General features: G+C 64.3%; 2 protein-coding genes and 1 non-coding gene across 4 annotated transcripts in view; 1 reads left to right on the top strand and 2 right to left on the bottom strand.

Moving 5' to 3' along the window:
* Nucleotides 1-1,105: 1,105 nt before the first annotated feature.
* On the top strand, nucleotides 1,106-1,181 carry TRNAT-AGU (transfer RNA threonine (anticodon AGU)). Its single transcript has one exon. It is a non-coding gene; the product is annotated as a tRNA-Thr (tRNA).
* Nucleotides 1,182-3,086: 1,905 nt separating this feature from the next.
* On the bottom strand, nucleotides 3,087-8,882 carry LOC116817074 (2-acylglycerol O-acyltransferase 3-like). Its single transcript, XM_075070611.1, has 5 exons — nucleotides 8,856-8,882; nucleotides 6,807-6,879; nucleotides 5,605-5,809; nucleotides 4,393-4,676; nucleotides 3,087-3,191 (listed from the first exon to the last, which is right to left on the bottom strand). The coding sequence occupies exons 2-5, from the start codon at nucleotides 6,855-6,857 to the stop codon at nucleotides 3,087-3,089; spliced, it is 645 nt and encodes a 214-aa protein (XP_074926712.1). The 5' UTR covers nucleotides 6,858-6,879; nucleotides 8,856-8,882.
* Nucleotides 8,883-15,387: 6,505 nt separating this feature from the next.
* Nucleotides 15,388-18,886, bottom strand: part of LOC116817070 (2-acylglycerol O-acyltransferase 2-B-like) — a 17,020-nt gene continuing 13,521 nt past the window's right edge. For both annotated transcript variants that reach the window (XM_032766832.2, XM_032766833.2), the window contains 5 exons: nucleotides 18,132-18,310; nucleotides 17,726-17,930; nucleotides 17,173-17,347; nucleotides 16,136-16,335; nucleotides 15,388-15,554 (listed from right to left, as the gene is read on the bottom strand). In XM_032766832.2, the coding sequence (XP_032622723.1) occupies nucleotides 15,400-15,554; nucleotides 16,136-16,335; nucleotides 17,173-17,347; nucleotides 17,726-17,930; nucleotides 18,132-18,310 (914 nt within the window). In that variant the 3' untranslated portion in view covers nucleotides 15,388-15,399. The remainder of the gene's footprint in view (nucleotides 15,555-16,135; nucleotides 16,336-17,172; nucleotides 17,348-17,725; nucleotides 17,931-18,131; nucleotides 18,311-18,886) is intronic.

Here is an 18,886-nt window from a genome sequence, read left to right as displayed (position 1 = left end):
CAACTCGTGGCTGTGGGGATACACAAACACAAGACACAACATCAACAGGGACTTCAGTGGCTCCTGGCCCATCCCCCACACTCAGTTTCCTGCTTGTTTGTGGGGTCCACCCCCCTCCCGCCATCGACTTGATCATGTCGCCCTCCACTCATTTTTTCGCGTCCCAAGCTCTTCTTGGCTCGGGCGCGTGGTGGCCGTGGGGGACAAGAATAATGTCCTGGTCTCACCGGCCAGGCTCAATAGTCCTGTGCGGCCCCCTTATTGAAGTGTTGTTGTCCCCGGTATCCGGTATTCTCAAGTTGACATGGCAGCAATGGCCAGCCCCTAAGCAACAGAACAAAGTCTTTAATAGCGGAGCTGCCATGAAGCAGGACACTGCCTTGTGCCAGAAGGTGTTCCTTTGTACCCAGACCTCCTGGCTGACCGCACGAATTGAGCTCTCACCCATAATCAAGCGCGTGGGGGCAAGGCGGTAAACTAAGGGTTTCAGGAGAGCGTTCACCGTGTGCGTTGTCCAAGATAATAGATGTCTGGGCAACACTATATCATCGGACTTTGTTCTCCCTACAGGGCTGCCCCGAGAGCCCCCCCCCACCACTTTCCTGCCAGCCCATTGTAACACTGCCGCTCGGCGCGAGTGCCAATGCGAATCAAGGCGGTGGCCAGATCGGGGCAGAGGGAGCATAGAGGATGAAGCTCAAAAGACACACACGCACCCACCATACCCATCTCACTCTCTCCCGCAGCCCGCCCAACGAGCCCGGTCTTGGGGCTCCTCCACACGTGGTGCAGTGGGGGCTTGAAGTGGGGTGGGCCGTCACCAGGTAATGCCAGGATCCAAAGCAGTGCTCAGAATGTTATTCAGCGAGAGAAAAAGATGGGGTGTCAATGCCGGATGGGGACTTCCCAGTCTCTCCGCAGAAGGGCACAGAGTCAAAAGACACATGAGGTTCTCTTTGCGAGTCGCCGTGTGGTGCCCTTATAGACAATTTCTTAAAGAGGGTTGAGCCCCCACACTGGTATATAAGATCTGACACTCCCGCCGACCCCTCCCCCCCGTAGCCATCAGGCAGCTGGGGCGGCTCGCCGCCAGCCAAGCCAGCCCGGCGCCGTGGCTTAGTTGGTTAAGCGCCTGTCTAGTAAACAGGGGATCCTGGGTTTCGCAAATCCCAGCGGTGCCTGGGGCGAGGGGGTCTCCCTTTTCCTGGGCGCGGTTGTCCCCCAAAACACCAGCCCCACTCCCGCCCTTTTGCTGCGGAGGAATCCCAGACGCGTCGCTCTGCAGCAAAAAAGCCCGTCGCGAGCCACGCAAGTGCGGGGGGGCGAGAGCGCGCTCGCAATGAAGGGGGAGGGACCCAGGCGTCGGTGAAGTAGGGGCGGGAGAGCCCGGTGCATGAAGAGGAGAAAGGACCCAGGCGTCCGGTGAAGTGGGGGCGGGAGAGGCGGTGCACTGAGGGAGACGGACCCAGGCGTCCGGTTGAAGTGGGGGCGGGAGAGCCCGGTGCATTAAGGGGAGGGACCCAGGCGTCCGGTGAAGTGGGAGCGGGTGAACCTAGGGCAGAGAGGGAGGGACCCAGGGCGTCCGTGAAGTCGGGGCGGGGAAACCTAGGGGCATGAAGGGAGAAGGGACCCAGGCGTCCGGCTGGCCTGGTGAGATGGAGTGGGTGCAGGAGTCCCCCCCCCCCCCCCGCACAGCACCTCATCTCCCTGGCACGGGCCCCCGTCAGCCCCCCGTCCCACTTTCCCAGGGCTGGAATTTCCTGAGTCACAGAGCAGCAGCCCGGGCCCCCCACCCCGCCCCTGGGCCAGTCCCTTCGGGGGAGGAGCTGGGTGTCTGTGCGCACAGGGATGCCCCCCCCACTCGGGGTCCCCCCCTATGTCACTTCCAAATTCCTTCATCGCAGCCTGATTCGGGGTGAGGGGGCGTGGAGGTCGCAGGGCCCATATCTCAGCTGGGGGGTCTGGGCAGCCCTGCCTTGGGTCTGTGGAGGGGGGGACTGGGGGGGGGGCTGGTTTGCATCCCTGGGCTGCAGAGGCATAAAAATCCCTTGGGCTGAAGTGCAAAATAAACTCAGAGCTTTTATTGGAGGGCAGGAAGCGGCCTACCCCCGCGGTGGGGGCGGCCACCAGGCTCGCAGCAGCAGCGCAAGGTGGGGGACCGGCCTGGGGGTGCAGCACGAGCCAGGTGACCCGAGCCGGCCGGCAGGGGAGAGAGGCCTGCGTGGGGGCGCAGGACCCGGAGACAGGCTCAAACCTGGCGGCCTGCTCGCTGACTGGTGCAGGGGGGGGGGGGGTACCCCGTGATGCTAAACTGGCAGCGGGGTGAGCAAGAGGGATCCCTACACCACGCTGAGCCGGCAGGAGGCGTCGGGAGCCTGGAGGCCCAGGCTGGGGGGCCCTACACCACGATTGAGCGCAGGGAGGCCAGGAGGTGCCCAGGGGCCCTGGCCGGGGGCTCCGTGCTGCAGCGGCAGGAGCCGGGAGGTGCCAGGGGCCCGCCGGGGGGCCTACACCACCACGGAGCTGGCGCGAGCCGAGGAGGTGCCGGGGGGCCCTAAGATGCTAGCGCGCAATGGCCGGGAGGTGCCAAGGGGCCCGGCCGGGGCCCTAACACACGCGGAGCGGCAAGGAGGCCGGAGGGCCGGCGGGGGCCCACACCAGCAAGCTGGCAGGGGCTGGGGCCCGGCGGGGGCCCCTACACCCGCGGAGTGGCAGGGGCTGGAGGGCCCGGCCGGGGGCCCACACCAGCAGAGCTGGCAGTGAGCCGGCAGGGCGCGGCATGGGCCTTACGACACGCGAGTGGCCGCGCGGCGGCAGCCCGCAGCTGACTTTATGACGCGGTCGAAGAGCTGGCGGAAAGCTGCCGCGTAAGCCTGTGGAGTCTGAGGCCGCCTCCGCGCGGGTGGGACGGGCGGCGCCGGTACAGAGTGGGGTTCCAACTGTGGAGAGAGGGCGGTTAGCAGGGGTGGGATCCCCCAGCCGTGGCCCACCCAGCGACCGCCCCCTCCTGGGCTCCTCACCCACGACGGTTGCACGGCGAGGGAAGGCAGCGGCCCGCGCCCCAGAACAGGCGGGCGCGAAGCCCGTCAGTCCATTGAGCGGAGCTGCAGGTGTCCGGAGCCGGCTGCGCCGGCGGACACGACCTGCCGGAAAACCTGTTCCCCGAAGGATAGCCGGGAACCAGGGCAGCCCTGCACAAGAGGGGGGGGGGGGGATTAGAACTGGGGGGCAGCACCGGCTGCGCCAACGGAGTGCACCCCCAAACGCAGCACCTGCCCCAGTCCCCCCTCGCTGCGACTGGCCTCGGCTGGCCCCCTAGGCATCTCCCCCAGCAATGGCACCTCCCAGTGCCCCCCGCACATCATTGGCCTGGTTCCCGCCCTAGCGTGCCCCCAGCAATGAGCACCACCCCAGTGCGCCCCGCAAGTCAGCCGGGCCTGGTGTGCTGCCCCCAGCGTAGCCTCTCCGCATGGTAGACACCCGTCTGGCCGCAGTTACACCAGTCCCGGCAAGCGGTTTGTCCCCTACCACCCCCGCCCCACCCATGCCACCCCCACATGCATCACGCCCCATGCACCCACCCCAATGCCACGGACCTGGTGCCTCACCTGCAGCCTCTCAATGCAATATTCCATTGACTACACAGGGCACCCACATCTTGCTGGGAACCCACCAGGAACCCCAGCCTCGTTGCCACGCTACCCACACCGTGCCACCAGTCCTCCCCCCCACCCAGTTCCTTTGGGGGGGGGGGGTTAGAACCACGAGAGTGGAGCCCCCCCACACACCTGTCTGCCCCCCGCCCCCCCCGAGCCATCAGGCAGCTGGCGCGCTCGCCGCCAGCCAGAGCAGCCGGCGCCGTGGCTTAGTTGGTTAAAGCGCCGTCAGTAAACAGAGATCTGGGTTCGAAATCCCAAGCGGTCCTGGGCGAGGGAGGGGTCTCCCTTTTCCTGGGCGCGGTCCCCCCAAAAATCACCAGCCCCACTCCCGCCCTTTGCTGGCGGGAGGGAATCAAGGAGGTCGCGTACTGCAGCAGCCTTAATGAGTGTTTGTCCCGGATCCTAATGAACCAGCACAGAGTCATTAGCGGAGCTGCAGGGAAGCAGGACACTGCTTGTGCCAGAAGTGGGATTCCTGTGCCAGCCCCCCTGGGTGAGACAAATGCCCCATTCAAAGCCTGGGGGCCGTAAGGGGCAGGGTTGCGTGTGTGTGTGGTCTTTCCAAGGGCAACACACACCAGGATGATCCACACAGGGCCACCCCCCACCTTTCCTGCAGCCACATGTAAAACTGGCCCGCCTCGGGGTCCAGTGGGGACAGAGGCTGGGTAGGCAAAGAACGACCCCCATCCATAACTCTCCCCGAGCCAGGCCAGGGTCTGGGCCTCCTCACCGTGGTGCAACAGGGGGGCTGGGGGGGAATCCGGAGCAAGGTCGCTGCTGATGTTTCCTGTCGGGGTGGGGTGTCAATCCGGATAGACTCCAGTTCAACTCGCGGGACAGCAGGACCATGCTGCAGCGCCAGGCGCACGAAGCCAGTGCGGCGTTGCAGGGTGACGCGGTGCTGCCCAGGGGTGCAGTCCAGCGACTCAGCCGCACCCCCCACCACGATCACCACCGCGTTGCCGGGCCTGGCGAGCAGGAAATCCAGGCTGGGGCGGCTTACGGGACACATCCCTGCGGAGGGGTGGGGGGATAGTGAGCTGGGGGGGTCGGCTGATGCAGCAACCTCTCCCCACCCCGGGGTCAAACACCCCCTTTTTCCCCAGCGAACAAGCTGGCAGCTCCCCCAGGTCCACCCCAGAGGACAATTAAACGCCCCCCCAGAGCATGGGGAGCCAAAGGGGGGACAAGTACCACTTCCCTGGTGAGGCAGGTGAGGAGCCTGGACATGGGGGGGGTCCCTCGGGGGGCGCACAGGGGTATGTGCAGGGGGTGACCCCCAAATAAGCTTATTATAGCTGGAAGAGGCAGAGGCCAGAAGACAGACCCCCTATAGGGATGGGAGACCCCCCCTACTCACGTACACACCCTATAGCACGTGGCCATGGCGAGGGAGCTACAGGCTTCTCCCCCCAGGTCCTCCTCCCCAGAGCCCATGTCCATCCCCCTTGTCCCTGCCCCCCTCCCAAGCCCACCATGTCCCACTGGGAGGGGAGTGTCTCTATGCCCCCCATCCCTGCCGCCTCCCCTCCCCAGAGCCCACCATCTCCTGGGGTGGGAGTGTCTCTGCCCCCCCAGACTTCCGCATGTCCCGGGGTGGGGATGTCCCTGCCTCTCCTGAGTCCCCCCATGCCCCAAGGGGAGGGGAATGTCTCTGTGCTCCCCATCCCTGTCCCCCCAGAGCTCCCAATGTCCCAGGGTGGGGGTATCTGTGGCCCCCAGGCCCAGGGCAGGGGTGTCCCTGCCCCCCCGAGCCCCCCATGCCTGGGGTGGGGGTGTCTGTGCCCCCTATCCCTGCTGCCCCCATAGAGCCCCTCCTGCCCCAGGGGGAGGGGAGTGTTGCTGTGCCCCCCATGCCGGGATGTCCCTGCCACCCAGAGCCCCCATGCCGGGTGGGGGTGTCCCGGCCCCCCGAGCCCCCCTGCTGGGTCCCGCCCCTCACCGAAGCCCATCATGTACTCCCGGTAGAGGGGCAGTCGGAAGAGCCCCGCCAGCAGCGCCAGGCTGGGTCGCAGGCCGGGGAAGAGCCGGGAGAAGCCGGGGCCTTCGGTGCAGAAGGCGGCTGCGGCCCCCGTGCACATGATGCCGTGGGGGTGGGAGCCCAGCACGTAGCTCCGGTCGGGGGGCAGCACCGCCGTCTTCACCAGCTGTGGGGGGCAGAGGGGGGAAAGGTCAGAGAGGGACGTGGGGGGCAGGAAGGGGCCAGGGGTCATTGTGGGGCAGTGGTCAGTGGGGGACAGGCAGAGGTCAGAGAGGGACGTGGGGGTCAGGAAGGAGCCAGGGGTCATTGTGGGGAAGTGGTCATTGGGGGCAGGCAGAGGTCAGAGAGGGACATGGGGGTCAGGAAGGAGCCAGGGGTCATTGGGGGGCAGTGGTCAGTGGGGGACAGGCAGAGGTCAGAGAGGGATGTGGGGGTCAGGAAGGAGCCAGGGGTCATTGTAGGGCAGTGGTCAGTGGGGGGCAGGCAGAGGTCAGAGAGGGACGTGGGGGGCAGGAAGGGGCCAGGGGTCATTGGGGGGCAGGCAGAGGTCAGAGAGGGACGTGGGGGTCAGGAAGGAGTCAGGGGTCATTGTAGGGCAGTGGTCAGTGGGGGGCAGGCAGAGGTCAGAGAGGGACGTGGGGGTCAGGACGGAGTCAGGGGTCATTGTAGGGCAGTGGTCAGTGGGGGGCAGGCAGAGATCGGGGACAGCAGAGGTCAGAGGGGGACAGGGGGTTAGGAAGGGGCCAGGGGTCATTGTGGGGCAGAGAGAGCAGCGGACTCAGCCTGGGGGCCGGAGGGATAAAGGGGGGTGCTGAGGGGTCACTGTGGGAGCCGGGGCTCATGGAGCAGTTGGTGTGGGGCAGAGGGGGGAGCAGAGGGGCAGCCCCTGGGGGCAGGAGACAGGTGGGGAGAGACGGACAATTTGGACAGAAGACATGAGCCGGTAGGGGCACGGGAGGGTCGGACAGACAGGCAGTCCGGGGTGGGGAGGGGTTGAATATTCAGACTCTGGTGCGACCCCCCCAAACATACCCACCCTGTCCCAGCCCCACTACCCCAATGCCCCCTTCCTACCTCTACTGCCCCCCAATCCCCTCACCTCCCTGCCCCATTCCTCACCCCCTTGAGCTGAGCAGATGCCCCCTGAGACCCCCCCCCATTACCTTGACGGGGTAATAATCAGTCAAATGCTGCCAGATTCGCCAGCGTCGCATCCAGTCTGAGCGTCGGCCGCCTGCAGGGAGAGATATGGGGGAGGGGAATGGGGCCTGTCCCCTCTGGGGGGCGCTGGCTCCCACCCAGCCCCAGGGCAGGGACTGGCTGGCTCAGGGGGCGGGGAATGGGGCAGGGGCCTGTCCCCTCTAGGGGTCGCCGGCTCCCACTGGCCCCAGGGCAGGGACTGGTGGCTCAGGGGGCGGGAATGGGAGCGCGCACTCTCGGGCTCCCCGCCACCGGGGCTCCGGCTCTCCACCCAGCGCAGGGCAGAGGACTGCGTGGCGTCAGGCGGCGGGAGATGGGGCGGGGCCGGGTCCCCTCTAGGAGGTCGCCGGCTCCCACTGGCCCCAGGGCAGGGAACTGGCTGGCTCAGGGGGCAGGGAATGGGCAGGGGCCTGTCCCTCTAGGGGGCTCCGGCTCCCACCCAGCCCAGGGCAGGGACTGGCTGGCTCAGCGGGCGGGATGGCGGGGGCCCGTCCCTTCTAGGGGCTCCGGCTCCCACCCAGCCCAGGGCAGGGATGGCTGGCTCAGGGGGGCGGGGAATGGGGCAGGGGCCTGTCCCCTCTAGGGGGCGCCGGCTCCACAGGCCCCAGGAGGGACTGGCTGGCTCAGGGGGGTGGGGAATGGGGCAGGGGCCTGTCCCTCTGAGGGCGCCGGCTCCCACCGGCCCCAGGGCAGGACTGGCTGGCTCAGGGGGCGGGGAATGGGGCAGGGGCCGTCCTTCTAGGGGGCTTCCGGCTCCCAACTGTAGAGAAATCTCTGTATTAACTCTCTCTCTACAAATCTGATAACATTGCACTGTGTTATTTTTGATTAAGTACTTTCTATATTAAGTATCTTTATGACATTGCTCTTGCACAAAGTTACTTTGTTTTCCATATGACTTGGCATTGTGCTCTGTCATACATTCGTATTAGAAAATTGGTAGAAAAACTTTATATCAAAATGTTCTAGCCCGTAAGGATAGGACAGTTAAAGTGAAAGAAACATGTGCCTTCTTGTAGAAGTAGAATAGACCCCCCCCCCCCACTCTGTAATCAATTGCCCCATTGCCTGACTTGAGTGAGGCTTGGAAGACACCCAGCTCAGACAGCTACAACAGTTGAAGAGGGAATGGGAGCCGGAGCAAAGGAAATACAACTTGTCAAGTGGGCTAATGGAGGGGAGCAGACTATATTGACCACCCTCAGGGATTAGAAGCAAGCCCTTCTTCAGAAACGCCCCGTGTGAGCAGCATTGGGACAACACCAGAGAAAGACAGGCACAAAGACCAACGGACACAGACCAGATTTTGAATCTGGTCTGGATTTGCATGAGAGGAAAGCTGCTATACATCCGGAGTGTCTTGCAGAAGGACCCCCAGGTCTTGTCTTGTCACACCAGACATCGATCCGGATCGGCAGAAGCCCGGCTCCACCCTCCCCATCTAACTCATCTGCCAGTGCAGTAAGGGAGCAACTAGTGGGTAAACAGCAAGAGGGAGTGTGTGTGTGGTGTGTGTGTGTGTTGTGTGAATGCAGACTTGTGATATCTCATATGCATATGATAGAGTATTAATAATACCTGTATTACTAATCAATGTGGCGTTTGCCTTAATCCCCTGAGAAGATCCCGTAATACTTTGAGTACAACACACCCAGCCAGGGCAGGACTGGCTGGCTCAGGGGCAAGGGAATGGGGCAGGGGCCTGTCCCCTCTAGGGGGCGCCGGCTCCACCCAGCCCGCAGGGCAGGGACTGGGGCTCAGGGGGTGGAGAATGGGGCAGGGACTGGCTGGCTCCGGGGGGTGGGGAATGGGGCAAGGCCTGGCTGGATCCGGGGGCGGGGATGGGGCAGGGACTGGCTGGCTCAGGGGCAGGGAATGGCAGGGGCCTGTCCCTCTAGGGGGCGCTGCTCCACCCGGCCAGGCAGGGACTGGCTCCTCTGGGGGTGGGAGGCCAGGGCAGGGACTGACTGGCTCCAGCAGGATGGTGGGAACGGCTGAGCAGGGACACTCACCTCTCTGGGGTGTCGCGGTTGAGCCACCCCCACCGAAGTAGGACAGAGACGCCCAGAGACGGTGAGAGCAGATAGAACACAGTGACGTGAAGAAGGCCTGTGGGGGAGACGAGAGCTGAGGGCCGCCACACTGAGGTGTCCAACAAGGAGATTGTGAACAAATGGATCCATCACACAGCGCCCGTCGCCAGGCCCAGCCGGGATCACCAGATCTGCAGGAACATCAGGAAACTGCAGAGCATGTCACATGCCACTAACTCAGCCACTGGACCGGATGCTGGAGCCAGCTAACCTAACGGCCGAGATGAGCCCGGCCCATCCAGGCCAGTTAAGCTGGCTGGGTACGGAAACTGCTGAAACTCTAGAAAAGAAACAGAATTGTCAGACAGGGAGATGCAAGAACTTGGGAAGAGTCCCGTGGTTTAGTAAAGGGAAAATCGCGCCTCACAATCTACTGAATTCGTGGAGGGCTCAACTAGACACCGTGCCCAGGGGGACCCAGTGGACACAGGGTATTTCCATTCCAGAAAGCTTGCCCAGCCCCTCCCCAAAGCCTTAGGCAAGTCAGCTGTGATGGACGGGGGGAGGTCCCCTCCTGGATCAGTAACCGGGGAACAGACAGGAAACAAAGGGTAGGAACAAAGGGGCAGTTCCCGCGTGGAGAGAGGGAAATCGTGGTGCCCCCAAGGGTCTGTGCTGGGCCCCGTCCTATTCAACAGAGTCATAAACCATCGGGATAAAGGGTGAAGAGTGAGGGGGCAACATCTGCAGATGATACAAAACTACTCAGGCTAGTTCAGTCCCAGGAAGAGCTACAAAGGGATCTCCCAGAACTGGGTGACGGGGCAACAACATGGCAGGTGAGATTCAGTGTTGATCGTGCAAAGTGATGCACATTGGAAACATCATCCCAGCTCGACATCTACAGCGATGGGGGCTGAATGAGCTGTTCCCACTCAGGAGAGATCGTGGAGTCCCTGTGGAGAGGGCTCTGCAAACACCCACTCCAGGTGCAGCCGCAGCCGGAAAAGTGATCCGAAAGTTGGGAATCATTAGGAAAGGGAGAGCGAATAGGACAGAAAATACATGTTGCCTCTCTATAAATCCATGGGAGGCCCCTCCCCCTTGAATACTGTGGGCACGTGTGGTCGCCCCGTCACAGAAAGGATCTAGTGGGACTGGCAGAGGTTCAGAGAAAGGCAGCACCAGTGACCCAGGGTACAGAACTGTAGAGAAATCCCTGTGTTAAGCTATTTTCACACAACTTTGTATCAGACCCCTATGTCGGAAAACATACAGAGAACATTGTGTTCAGCCCTGGGATAATGTTATAGCCCCTAAGGAGAGTCACAGTAGAAGAAATGTCTTTGCTAGTAGAATAAAATCCCCCCCCCCCCGCCCACTCCCTTAATCTATTGCCCTGCTGAATGAGCGAGGTGTGAATGAGCAGGGTGGGGAGGCAGCACCTCCAGGCAGCTGCACCCCTTGCAGAGAGGCTGGGAGCCAGAGCCAAGGACACTAAAACGTGTCAAGTGGGCCCAGGAAAGAGGAGCAGAGACACTGACGGCCTCCCTGGGGGGTTAGAAGCCAGCACCTGCTTTTGGAAACAGCAGGACAAAGGCCCAACAGACGCAGATTTCGGAGCTGGTAGAGATTTGCAGGAGAGAGAAGCTGCTATAAATGTGAGCCCTTGCACAGGACCCCGGGTCTTGTCTTGTCAACATGGAGCATCGAGCCGGATCGGCAGAAACCCGGCTCCACCCCTGCCGCAGCTAACTCACCGCCAGAGCAGTTGGGGGGAGCAGCTAGTTGGTGACAAGAAGACCAGTGTGCTTGTGGGTGAGTGTGAGCTAAGAGGTGAAAACCTTCTTTGAAAGTTCTCTCTCATCTGCATAGGATACAGTGGTAACGAATATCTGGATTACTAAGAAATGTGCCGTTTTGCCCTAATCCCCCTGAAAAGATCCTGCACAGAACTTAAGTACAACAGAACGGCTCCCGTCCAAGGGCAGACTACGAAGACGGAGGCTGGTCAGCTGGAACAGAGACGCCTCAGGAGGATCTGATCGAGGGCTATAAACCTGGGGAGGATTGGAAAGTGAAGAGGGAAGTGTTATTTACCCCTTCACACAACACAAGGCCCCAGGGATCGCCTGACGAAATTAACAGGCAGCAGGCTTAATACAAACGAGACAAAGCGCTTTGTTAACCTGTGGAACTCCTTGCCAGGGGATGTTGTGACAGGTGTATTTGGCAGCACCCACCTCCCTCATTGCAGGAGTCAGACCCCCTCCCCTGGCCCCTGCCTCTCTTGGCCTCACTTACCAAAGAAGAGGAAGGTCATAACCCACTGAAACACGCTCAGCAGCTCAAGGTGCTTCTTCAGGGCGCCCGTCATCCTGCTGGGGGGAGCCTGGCTCCACGAAGCCCCCAGCTGGGAGGAGAGAACAGAGTCCAGGCCTGGCCAGGCACCTCCTCATCCAAGGACCCCTCGCCCGGCCCTGAAGTGCAGCCACCTGTGGGGTAGGGGAGCTGGTGACACAGGGACTCCCTCACCTGGTGATGAGATGTGCCCACCTCTGGGGTGGAGCGGCCAGTTACGCAGGGACCCCTCACCCAGTGCTGAGATGCGCCCACCTCTGGGGTGGGGCGGCCGGTTACACAGGGACCCCTCACTCAGCACTGAGATGCAGCCACCTCTGGGGTAGGAGAGCTGGTGACACAGGGACACCTAGCCCAGCACTGAGATGCAGCCACCTCTGGGGCGGGGCGACCGGTTACCCAGGGATCCCTCGCCTGGCGCTGAGATGCAGCCACTTCTGGGGCAGGGTGGCTGGTTATACAGGGACCCCTCACCTGGTGCTGAGATGCAGCCACCTCCAGTGCTGGGCGGCCAGTTACCCAGGGACCCCTCACCTGGTGCTGAGATGCAGCCACGTCTGGGGCGGGGTGGCTGGTGATGCAGGGACCCCTCGCCTGGCACTGAGATGTGCCCACCTCTGGGGCAGGGCAGCTGGTTACTCAGGGACCCCTTGCCCAGCACTGAGATGCAGCCACCTCTGGGGTGGGGCACAGGGCTGGTTATATGGTCCTGGCTCTGAGACAGGGCATGGGGGCTGTTACCCTACAAACTCCGGCCCCCAGTGCATGAGGACGTGAGCCCCAGGGGGAAGGGGGGAGAAGGGAGACACAGATGGGGAGGTGTGGGAGATGGCCGGACAGGGGGGAGGGCTGTCCAGGCTCTGGGGGTGGGGGGATGGAGGGATAGTGGGCAGGGGTTGCTGGGTAGGACCCAGGAGTTCTGGCTCCCACAACGCCCTGTGGAGGGGAGAGGAACTGACCCCCCCCCGCCAGACTCACCCAGCCCCTGCCCTCCCAACCCCTCCCCCCGAGCCTGGCCCCTGCCCCCCCGCAACAGGGGGCTCTCACCAACTCCACGCGCGGGGGGCTGCTCCCCGCTCCGGATCCACGTCCCACTCACGACGACGCACTTTAGCCCCGGAAGCGACATGCGACTCCGGCGGGGCACGAGATAAGTGGGGGGGGGTTTGGACAGACTCAGAGAGAAGGCATGGCGCGGATCGGACACCTGGGTTCCCTCCCGGGCTCCAGGAGGGGAGTGGGGGCCGGTGGGTCAGAGCAGAGGGGCTGGGAGCCGGGACTGCTGGGTTCTCTCCCTGGCTCTGGGAGGGGAGTGGGGGCTGGTGGGTTAGAGCAGGGGGGCTGGGAGCCGGGACTGCTGGGTTCTCTCCCTGGCTCTGGGAGGGGAGTGGGGGCTGGTGGGTTAGAACAGGGGGGCTGGGAGCCCGGACTCCTGGGTTCTCTCTCCGGCGCTGGGAGAGAAGTGGGGGCTGGTGGGTCAGAGCAGGCGGGGGGGCGGGAAGCCAGGACTCCTGGGTTCTCTCCCCGGCTCTGGGAGGGGAGTGGGGGGTTGGTGGGTCAGAGCAGGGGGCTGGGAACCAGGACTCCTTGGTTCTCTCCCCAGCTCTGGGAGGGCAGTGGGGGCTGGTGCGTCAGAGCAGAGGGGGGCGGGAAGCCAGGACTCCTGGGTTCTCGCCCCGGCTCTGGGAGGGGAGTGGGGGCTTGGAGGGTCAGAGGCGGAGGGCTGGGAGCCAGGACTCCTGGGTTCTCTCCCTGGCTCTGGGAGGGGAGTGGGGGCCAGGACTCCTGCTAGGTTTAGGCACCTCTCTTCCCCTATCTGCACCTCATTTTTCTCAGTGTTTAACAAGCTACCAGCTGCCTTCACTTGGCCCAGGGAGACCCCTCCATGCCCAGCCCTGATCCAAGGTGCAGAGCTGGGTGGGGGATGATCAGGGCAGAGTCCAGGCCCCTCCTGGACCCCCTGCACCCCCTTACACAGCCCCTAGCCCAGCTGCAGGGGGCACCCCACCTCTCCCCCCCAGCCTCAGACAGGAGCCGGCTGTCACAGTGGCCAGTTCAGCCCCCCAAGCTGCAGAGAGGAGCAGGCCCCCTCCCCACTTGTAGCTGACTAGGTAAAGTACCTCAAACAGGTATGGGGGGGTGGGGGGGGGAGATCTGGGATATTTTGCAGAACAGCTGGTGTTTCTGGTGTCAGCCACTAGGAGGCGCACGTCCCCCTTCAAGCCAGCCCGGACGCCAGGGGAGATGGGCCCCTCAGCCGATGAGTTCGAGGGTGGTACCATAAAGCCCGGTGGGGGGGGGGGCAGGCCCCAGGACGCTGTGTCCTGCTGTGGGCATCCCCTACCATACAGCACCGAGCAGAGGGGGGAAAAGGCAACGAACAGGGACCAGCTCCCGTCCCCGGAGCGACTGGAAGGAGCAGGGCTGCTGGCTGGGGGAAGAGACGACGCGTGGGGGTGAGGGCACCATATGAGACTGGGCTGTGAAACCAGGCCTGGCGGTTCCTCCTTCCCATCACACCTGAGCTGGCAGCGCCTGCCAGTGGGTTCAACACAAACCCAAGGAAGCCGTGGTTGGCCACACACCGAACCTGTGGGACTCCCTGCCAGGGGACAGAGGTCAAACCCCAGCACGCTCAGTGTCTGGAGGGAAGCCCCCCATGCTGGGTGTCCCTATGCCGGGTGTCCCTATGCCGGACAAGACACCAAGGGGATTCCCCCGCCCCCCGCTGTTACCCTTTTCTCTGCAGTCCCCCTGGAGTCGTGGGACCAGCCCGCATCAGACAGGACATGGGGCAAGACAGACCGTGGGGCTAACCGAGCTTGGGAGCTCATGTTTGTAAGGAAGAGGATGTAATGCAGTTAGAACATAGGGAGGGCTAGAAGGGAACCCAGGAGTCCTGGCTCCCAGCCCCCCTGCTCTGACCCACCAGCCGCCACTGCCCTTCCAGAGCCAGGGGGAGAACCCAGGAGTCCTGGCTCCCAAGCAGGTGTCCCCAGCCCCACTGCCACGCTGCCTCGGTTTCTCAATGCCCAGCCTGTTTGCTTGTGCCCTTTGCTCAGCCCCGGGCTGAGTTTGCAGAAAGATAAATGTTTAACTGGCCCCAGGCCAAGGCCCCGGGCCCATCCAGCCCCCACCACCTTTGAGCGCCTCAGGGCAACGGACTGGCCTTTCAGTCAGGACTCCTGGGTTCTCCCCCTGGTGCTGGGAGGGGAGTGGGGGCTGGTGGTTAGAGCAGGGGGGCTGGGAGCCAGGACTCCTGGGTTCTCTCCTAGCTCTGGGAGGGGAGTGGGGGCTGGTGGTTAGAGCAGGGGGGCTGGGAGCCAGGACTCCTGGGTTCTTTCCCCCGCTCTGGGAGGGGAGTGGGGGCTGGTGGTTAGAGGAGGGGGGCTGGGAGCCAGGACTCCTGGGTTCTCTCCCCGGCTCTGGGAGGGGAATGGGGGCTGGTGGTGAGAGCACAAGGCAGCTGGGAGCCAGGACTCCTGGGTTCTCCCCCCCAGGCTCTGCCCCTAGGCTGTGTGTGACCTGAGACAGGGTGGAGGCAGCACTCCCCTCCCTACACAAACCCTGGCAGCCCATCACCCCCTGCCTCATTGCCCTGATGCCACCCCCCAGCACCACCCTTCCCCCCCCCCCACAGCACACCAGCCAATTGCACAGGAAGGTCGTTTATTGCACACCCCATGGGGCTGGAGTTACAGTCTGGCCCAGTAACCAGGGGGCTGGCACCAGGCCAAGGGGTGGGGGGGGCCAGACAGCCCTGGGACCCACAGCCACAGTTGCACAATTACTGCCCTATTGCAGCAGGGTGAATCCACGGGCAGCGGGAGTTGGGGGTAGGAGAAAGGGCAGTCTCTGCCCCCCACATCCCCTGGCTCAGAGCGTGGCTGGCTGGCAGCACACCCCACAGCCCCTTCCCAGCCCCACACCCCTGCTGATGGGCAGCCAGACCCTGGGGCAAAAGTGGAGGGGCAGGGAGCAGCCCAGCCTGGCCCAAGTTCCCTGTAGGGCCCCCTCCCCACTGAAGGGGGAACCAAAACAAGCCCCCGAGGGCTCCCCGTGGGGGGGAACCAATAAGAACTGCCCCCTGGCAGAGCAGCCCCCGGCACTCTCCACAGGGCCTGCCCCTCACATCAGGGCCCCGGCACGGGGGGCAGCATCCCTAGATGAGGTTGAGGTGCTTCTCCGGGGGCACCCCATACTTCGTCTTGTGCTCCTCGAAGAGCGTGATGAGCCGCTCCAGGTAGGTGGCGTGGAGCCGGTCGATGGCCTGGTGGGACGGGCAGGGCGTCCGGGGCACCAGAATGGGCGCCCCCACTGGGGGAGGAGACGGGGTTAGCAGCAGATCCCCCCAGCCCACCCCAGAGATGTGCTGTTAAAGCCTGGCTCTGTGTGGGGCAATAGTAATGATCCCCTGGGGCGGGCATGGGGGGACTGGGTCAGAGAACAGCTGGCAAGGCCCCCTGTCCTGCCAGGCGCTGCAGACAGACACCCCCCAACCTCCAGCTCCCCCCACAGCCCAGCTGGGGTCTCTTCCCACTCCCTGCCCCCACCACCGCCCCTCCCAGCACACAACTCCCTCCTACTGCCGTTCAGCACAGGATGTGCCAACTTCAGCACCCCAAACCTGCTGCAAGGAGAGAACCCAGGAGTCCTGGCTCCCAGACCCCCTGCTCTAACCCACCAGCCCCCACTCCCATCCCAGAGCCAGGGAGAGAACCCAGGCATCCTGGCTCCCAGCCTCCTCTGCTCTAACCACCAGCCCCACTCCCCTCCCAGAGCTGGGGAGAGAACCCAGGAGTCCTGGCTCCCAGCCCCACTCCCCCTCAACCACCAGCCCCACTCCCCTCCCAGCACCAGGGGGAACCCAGGCATCCTGGCTCCCCGCCCCGGCTCACCCACAGTGTGGATGGGGCGCCGGAAGGGCAGCAGGCCGAAGCTGTACTGAAAGACGCCGCGGGCGTGGAACAGGGGCAGTGCCAGGCCCATGAGCTTCTGCAGCCGCTCCTGGACGGCCCGCACCAGCGAGCCCCGGGGGTTCGGCACCTGGTGGAACAGCTCGTTCTCCCCGAAGGAGAACACGGGCACCAGGGCGGCGCTGCGGGGAGAGGGGCGGGTCAGGGGCGGCCTCCCAGACCCATGGCCCCTACCCATTTCCTGGCCCCCTTGCACCGCCTGCTGCTCTGCCCGGGACCCCTCCCCCAGACGCCTGCACTCCATGATGTACCCCTCCTCCAGCCCCTGCCCAATGCCTCCCTCTCCTCCAGCCACTGTCCCCGAGCTGTGCCTGGGGCAACACCCCGAACTCCTCCAGCCTCCCCCCCGATCTGTGCCCTGTCTGACTCCCCCAACGCCTCCAGCCTCTGCCCCCACATCTGTGCCGTGCCTGATGCCCCCTCTTCTCCAGCCACTGCCCCCCCGGTCTGTGCCCAGCCCAATGCCCCCTCTCCAATACCCCCCACTCCTCCAACCACTGCCCCCCTGATCTGTGCCCAGCCCAACGCCCCCTCTCCAATACCCCCCATTCAGTGCCCTGCCAGATGGTCCCTCTCCAATGGCCCCCAATCCTCCAGCCACTGCCCCCCCAATCTTTGCCCTGTCTGATGCCCCCTCTCCAATGACCCCACTCCTCCAGCTACTGCCCCACAGTTCCAACACCCCAGATCTGTGCCCCTCCTGACATCACCCCCCTCCACCCTGCTCCCCCAGCCCCCCACACCTCCCCTGCACATCCAGCCCTCAGGATTCCTGCAGCCCCACCTGCCCCCAAATCCTCCCCTGCTGCACCCCTGCACTTTGTCACCCCCTCCCCAGCCCCCCATACCATAATCCCACACGTGTCAATTCCATTCCTCCCCAAGAGTCCCCCCCCAACCTGAGCTATTCCAGCTCCCTTCCCCCACTGCCCCCCAGCCATTCCCCGCCCCCAGCTCACCCGTGCTGCAAGGCTGCCTTGATGAACCCCTTGCGGCTGAGGATCTGGAGGGTCAATGCCCCGGGCCGGGCTTCCAGCGACTCAGGGGGGCCCCCCACTGCGATCACAGCCACCTGCCCCCCGCCCTCGTGGCCCAGGAGGTAGGAGACGCTGGCCTTGTCCGAGGAGACCAGACCTGGAGCGAGAAAACAGGACAGTTACCGCGCTGCCTGGGGAGAGAACCCAGAAGTCCTGGTTACCCCCCACCCCTCAACTAAACCTCACGCCACTCCTGGAGCCAGAGAGAGAACCCAGGAGTCCTGGCTACCCCCAACCCCTCAACTAAACCTCACGCTCCTTCTGGAGCCAGAGAGAGAACCCAGGAGTCCTGGATCCCAGCCCCGTGCTCTGACCCACCAGCCCCAACTCCCCGCCTCAGGAGAGAACCCAGGAGTCCTGGCTCCCAGCCCCCACTCCCCTCCCAGAGCCGGGGAGAGAACCCAGGAGTCCTGGCTCCCAGCCCCCGCTCCCCTCTCCGCCCCAGGAGAGAACCCAGGCGTCCGGGCGCGCTCACCCCCGCTCATGATGTAGTCGCGGAAGAGGGGCAGGCGGAACCAGAAGGGCAGCATGAGCAGGTGGGGCGTGAGCCCCGGGAACAGCTCCCCGAACCCTGTGGCCTCCGTGCAGAAGTTCCCGAAGGCGCCGGCCACCAGCACCCCGTGGGGGTGGAACCCGAAGAGGTAATTGCGGGAGGGGTCCAGGGGCGCCGTCTTGACCAGCTGCGGAGAGAAGGGAGGGCTGAGGGAGGCCCCCCAACATGGGGCAGGGGAAAGCGGGGGTGCCAAGACACCGCAGGGTAGGGGGACCCCCCCAGGGTACACTAGCCCCCCGCCAAGGACCGCTGGGGGGACACGATACGGGCCCGGGGGGCAGCCCCCCCACCCAAGGGCCACCCGGGGGGGGGCAGCCCGGGCTCTCACCGTGATGGGGAAATAGTCGCGGAAGTGCCTCCACACGGCCCAGCGGCGGACCCAGGGCGAGCGGCGCCCCCCGCGGGCCGGGGTCTCCCGGTCCAGGTAGAGCCAGGCAGCGTAGAGCAGGGCGGGCAGCCAGAGCTCCCCCAGCAGCGCCAGCAGGAACAGGGCCAGGCAGCACTGGGCTGGGGGGAGAGGGGGGAGTTAGGGAGCAGCCCCCCCGCACCCACTCCCCACCATGGGGCTGCTCCCTCCTGCAGCGCCCCCATGTACCCACTCCCCATTGAACCAACCCCAGTCCCCTCAGACACCCCCAACTCCAGTCTGCTCCCCCATGTACCCATCTCCCATTGCCCCCCATTGTACCAGCCCCACTCTAGGCTGCTCTCCCCATGTACCCTCCCCTATTGCACCAGCCCCACTCCTCCCCAGAACTGCTCCCTCCTGCAGCCCCTCTCCCAAATGCACCCCCAACTCCAGGCTGCTCACCCCAGTGCATTCCCCCATAGTCCCCCAATACACCAGCCCCACTCCTCCCCAGAGCTGCTCCACCCCATGTATCACCCCCCAACACACCAGGCCCAGTCCCCCCCAGGGCTGCTGCCCCCAGACACCCCCAACTCCAGGCTGCTGCCCCCATATACCCACACCTGATTGCCCCCCAATGCACCAGCCCCAGTTCCCCCCCACGGCTGCTGCCCCCGATGCACCCCCAACTCCGGGATGCTCCCCCCCATATTCCCCCAATGGAGCAGCCCCAC

Source organism: Chelonoidis abingdonii, chromosome 11 (genome assembly GCF_003597395.2).
Source record: "Chelonoidis abingdonii isolate Lonesome George chromosome 11, CheloAbing_2.0, whole genome shotgun sequence".
In the NCBI taxonomy this organism is placed as follows: domain Eukaryota; kingdom Metazoa; phylum Chordata; order Testudines; family Testudinidae; genus Chelonoidis; species Chelonoidis abingdonii.
The sequence above is the reverse complement of the archived record's forward strand: the minus strand, read 5'-3'. Positions and strand labels throughout refer to the sequence as shown.

Excerpts from the sequence above, each read along its gene's own strand:
- LOC116817074 (XM_075070611.1), bottom strand. The coding sequence starts at position 6,857 with ATGCGACGCTGGCGAATCTGGCAGCATTTGACTGATTATTACCCCGTC. Across the intron at positions 5,810-6,806 it reads CTGATTATTACCCCGTCAAG|CTGGTGAAGACGGCGGTGCT; the intron begins GTAATGGGGGGG and ends TGCCCCCCACAG. Across the intron at positions 4,677-5,604 it reads GGAGTACATGATGGGCTTCG|GGATGTGTCCCGTAAGCCGC; the intron begins GTGAGGGGCGGG and ends ACCCCTCCGCAG.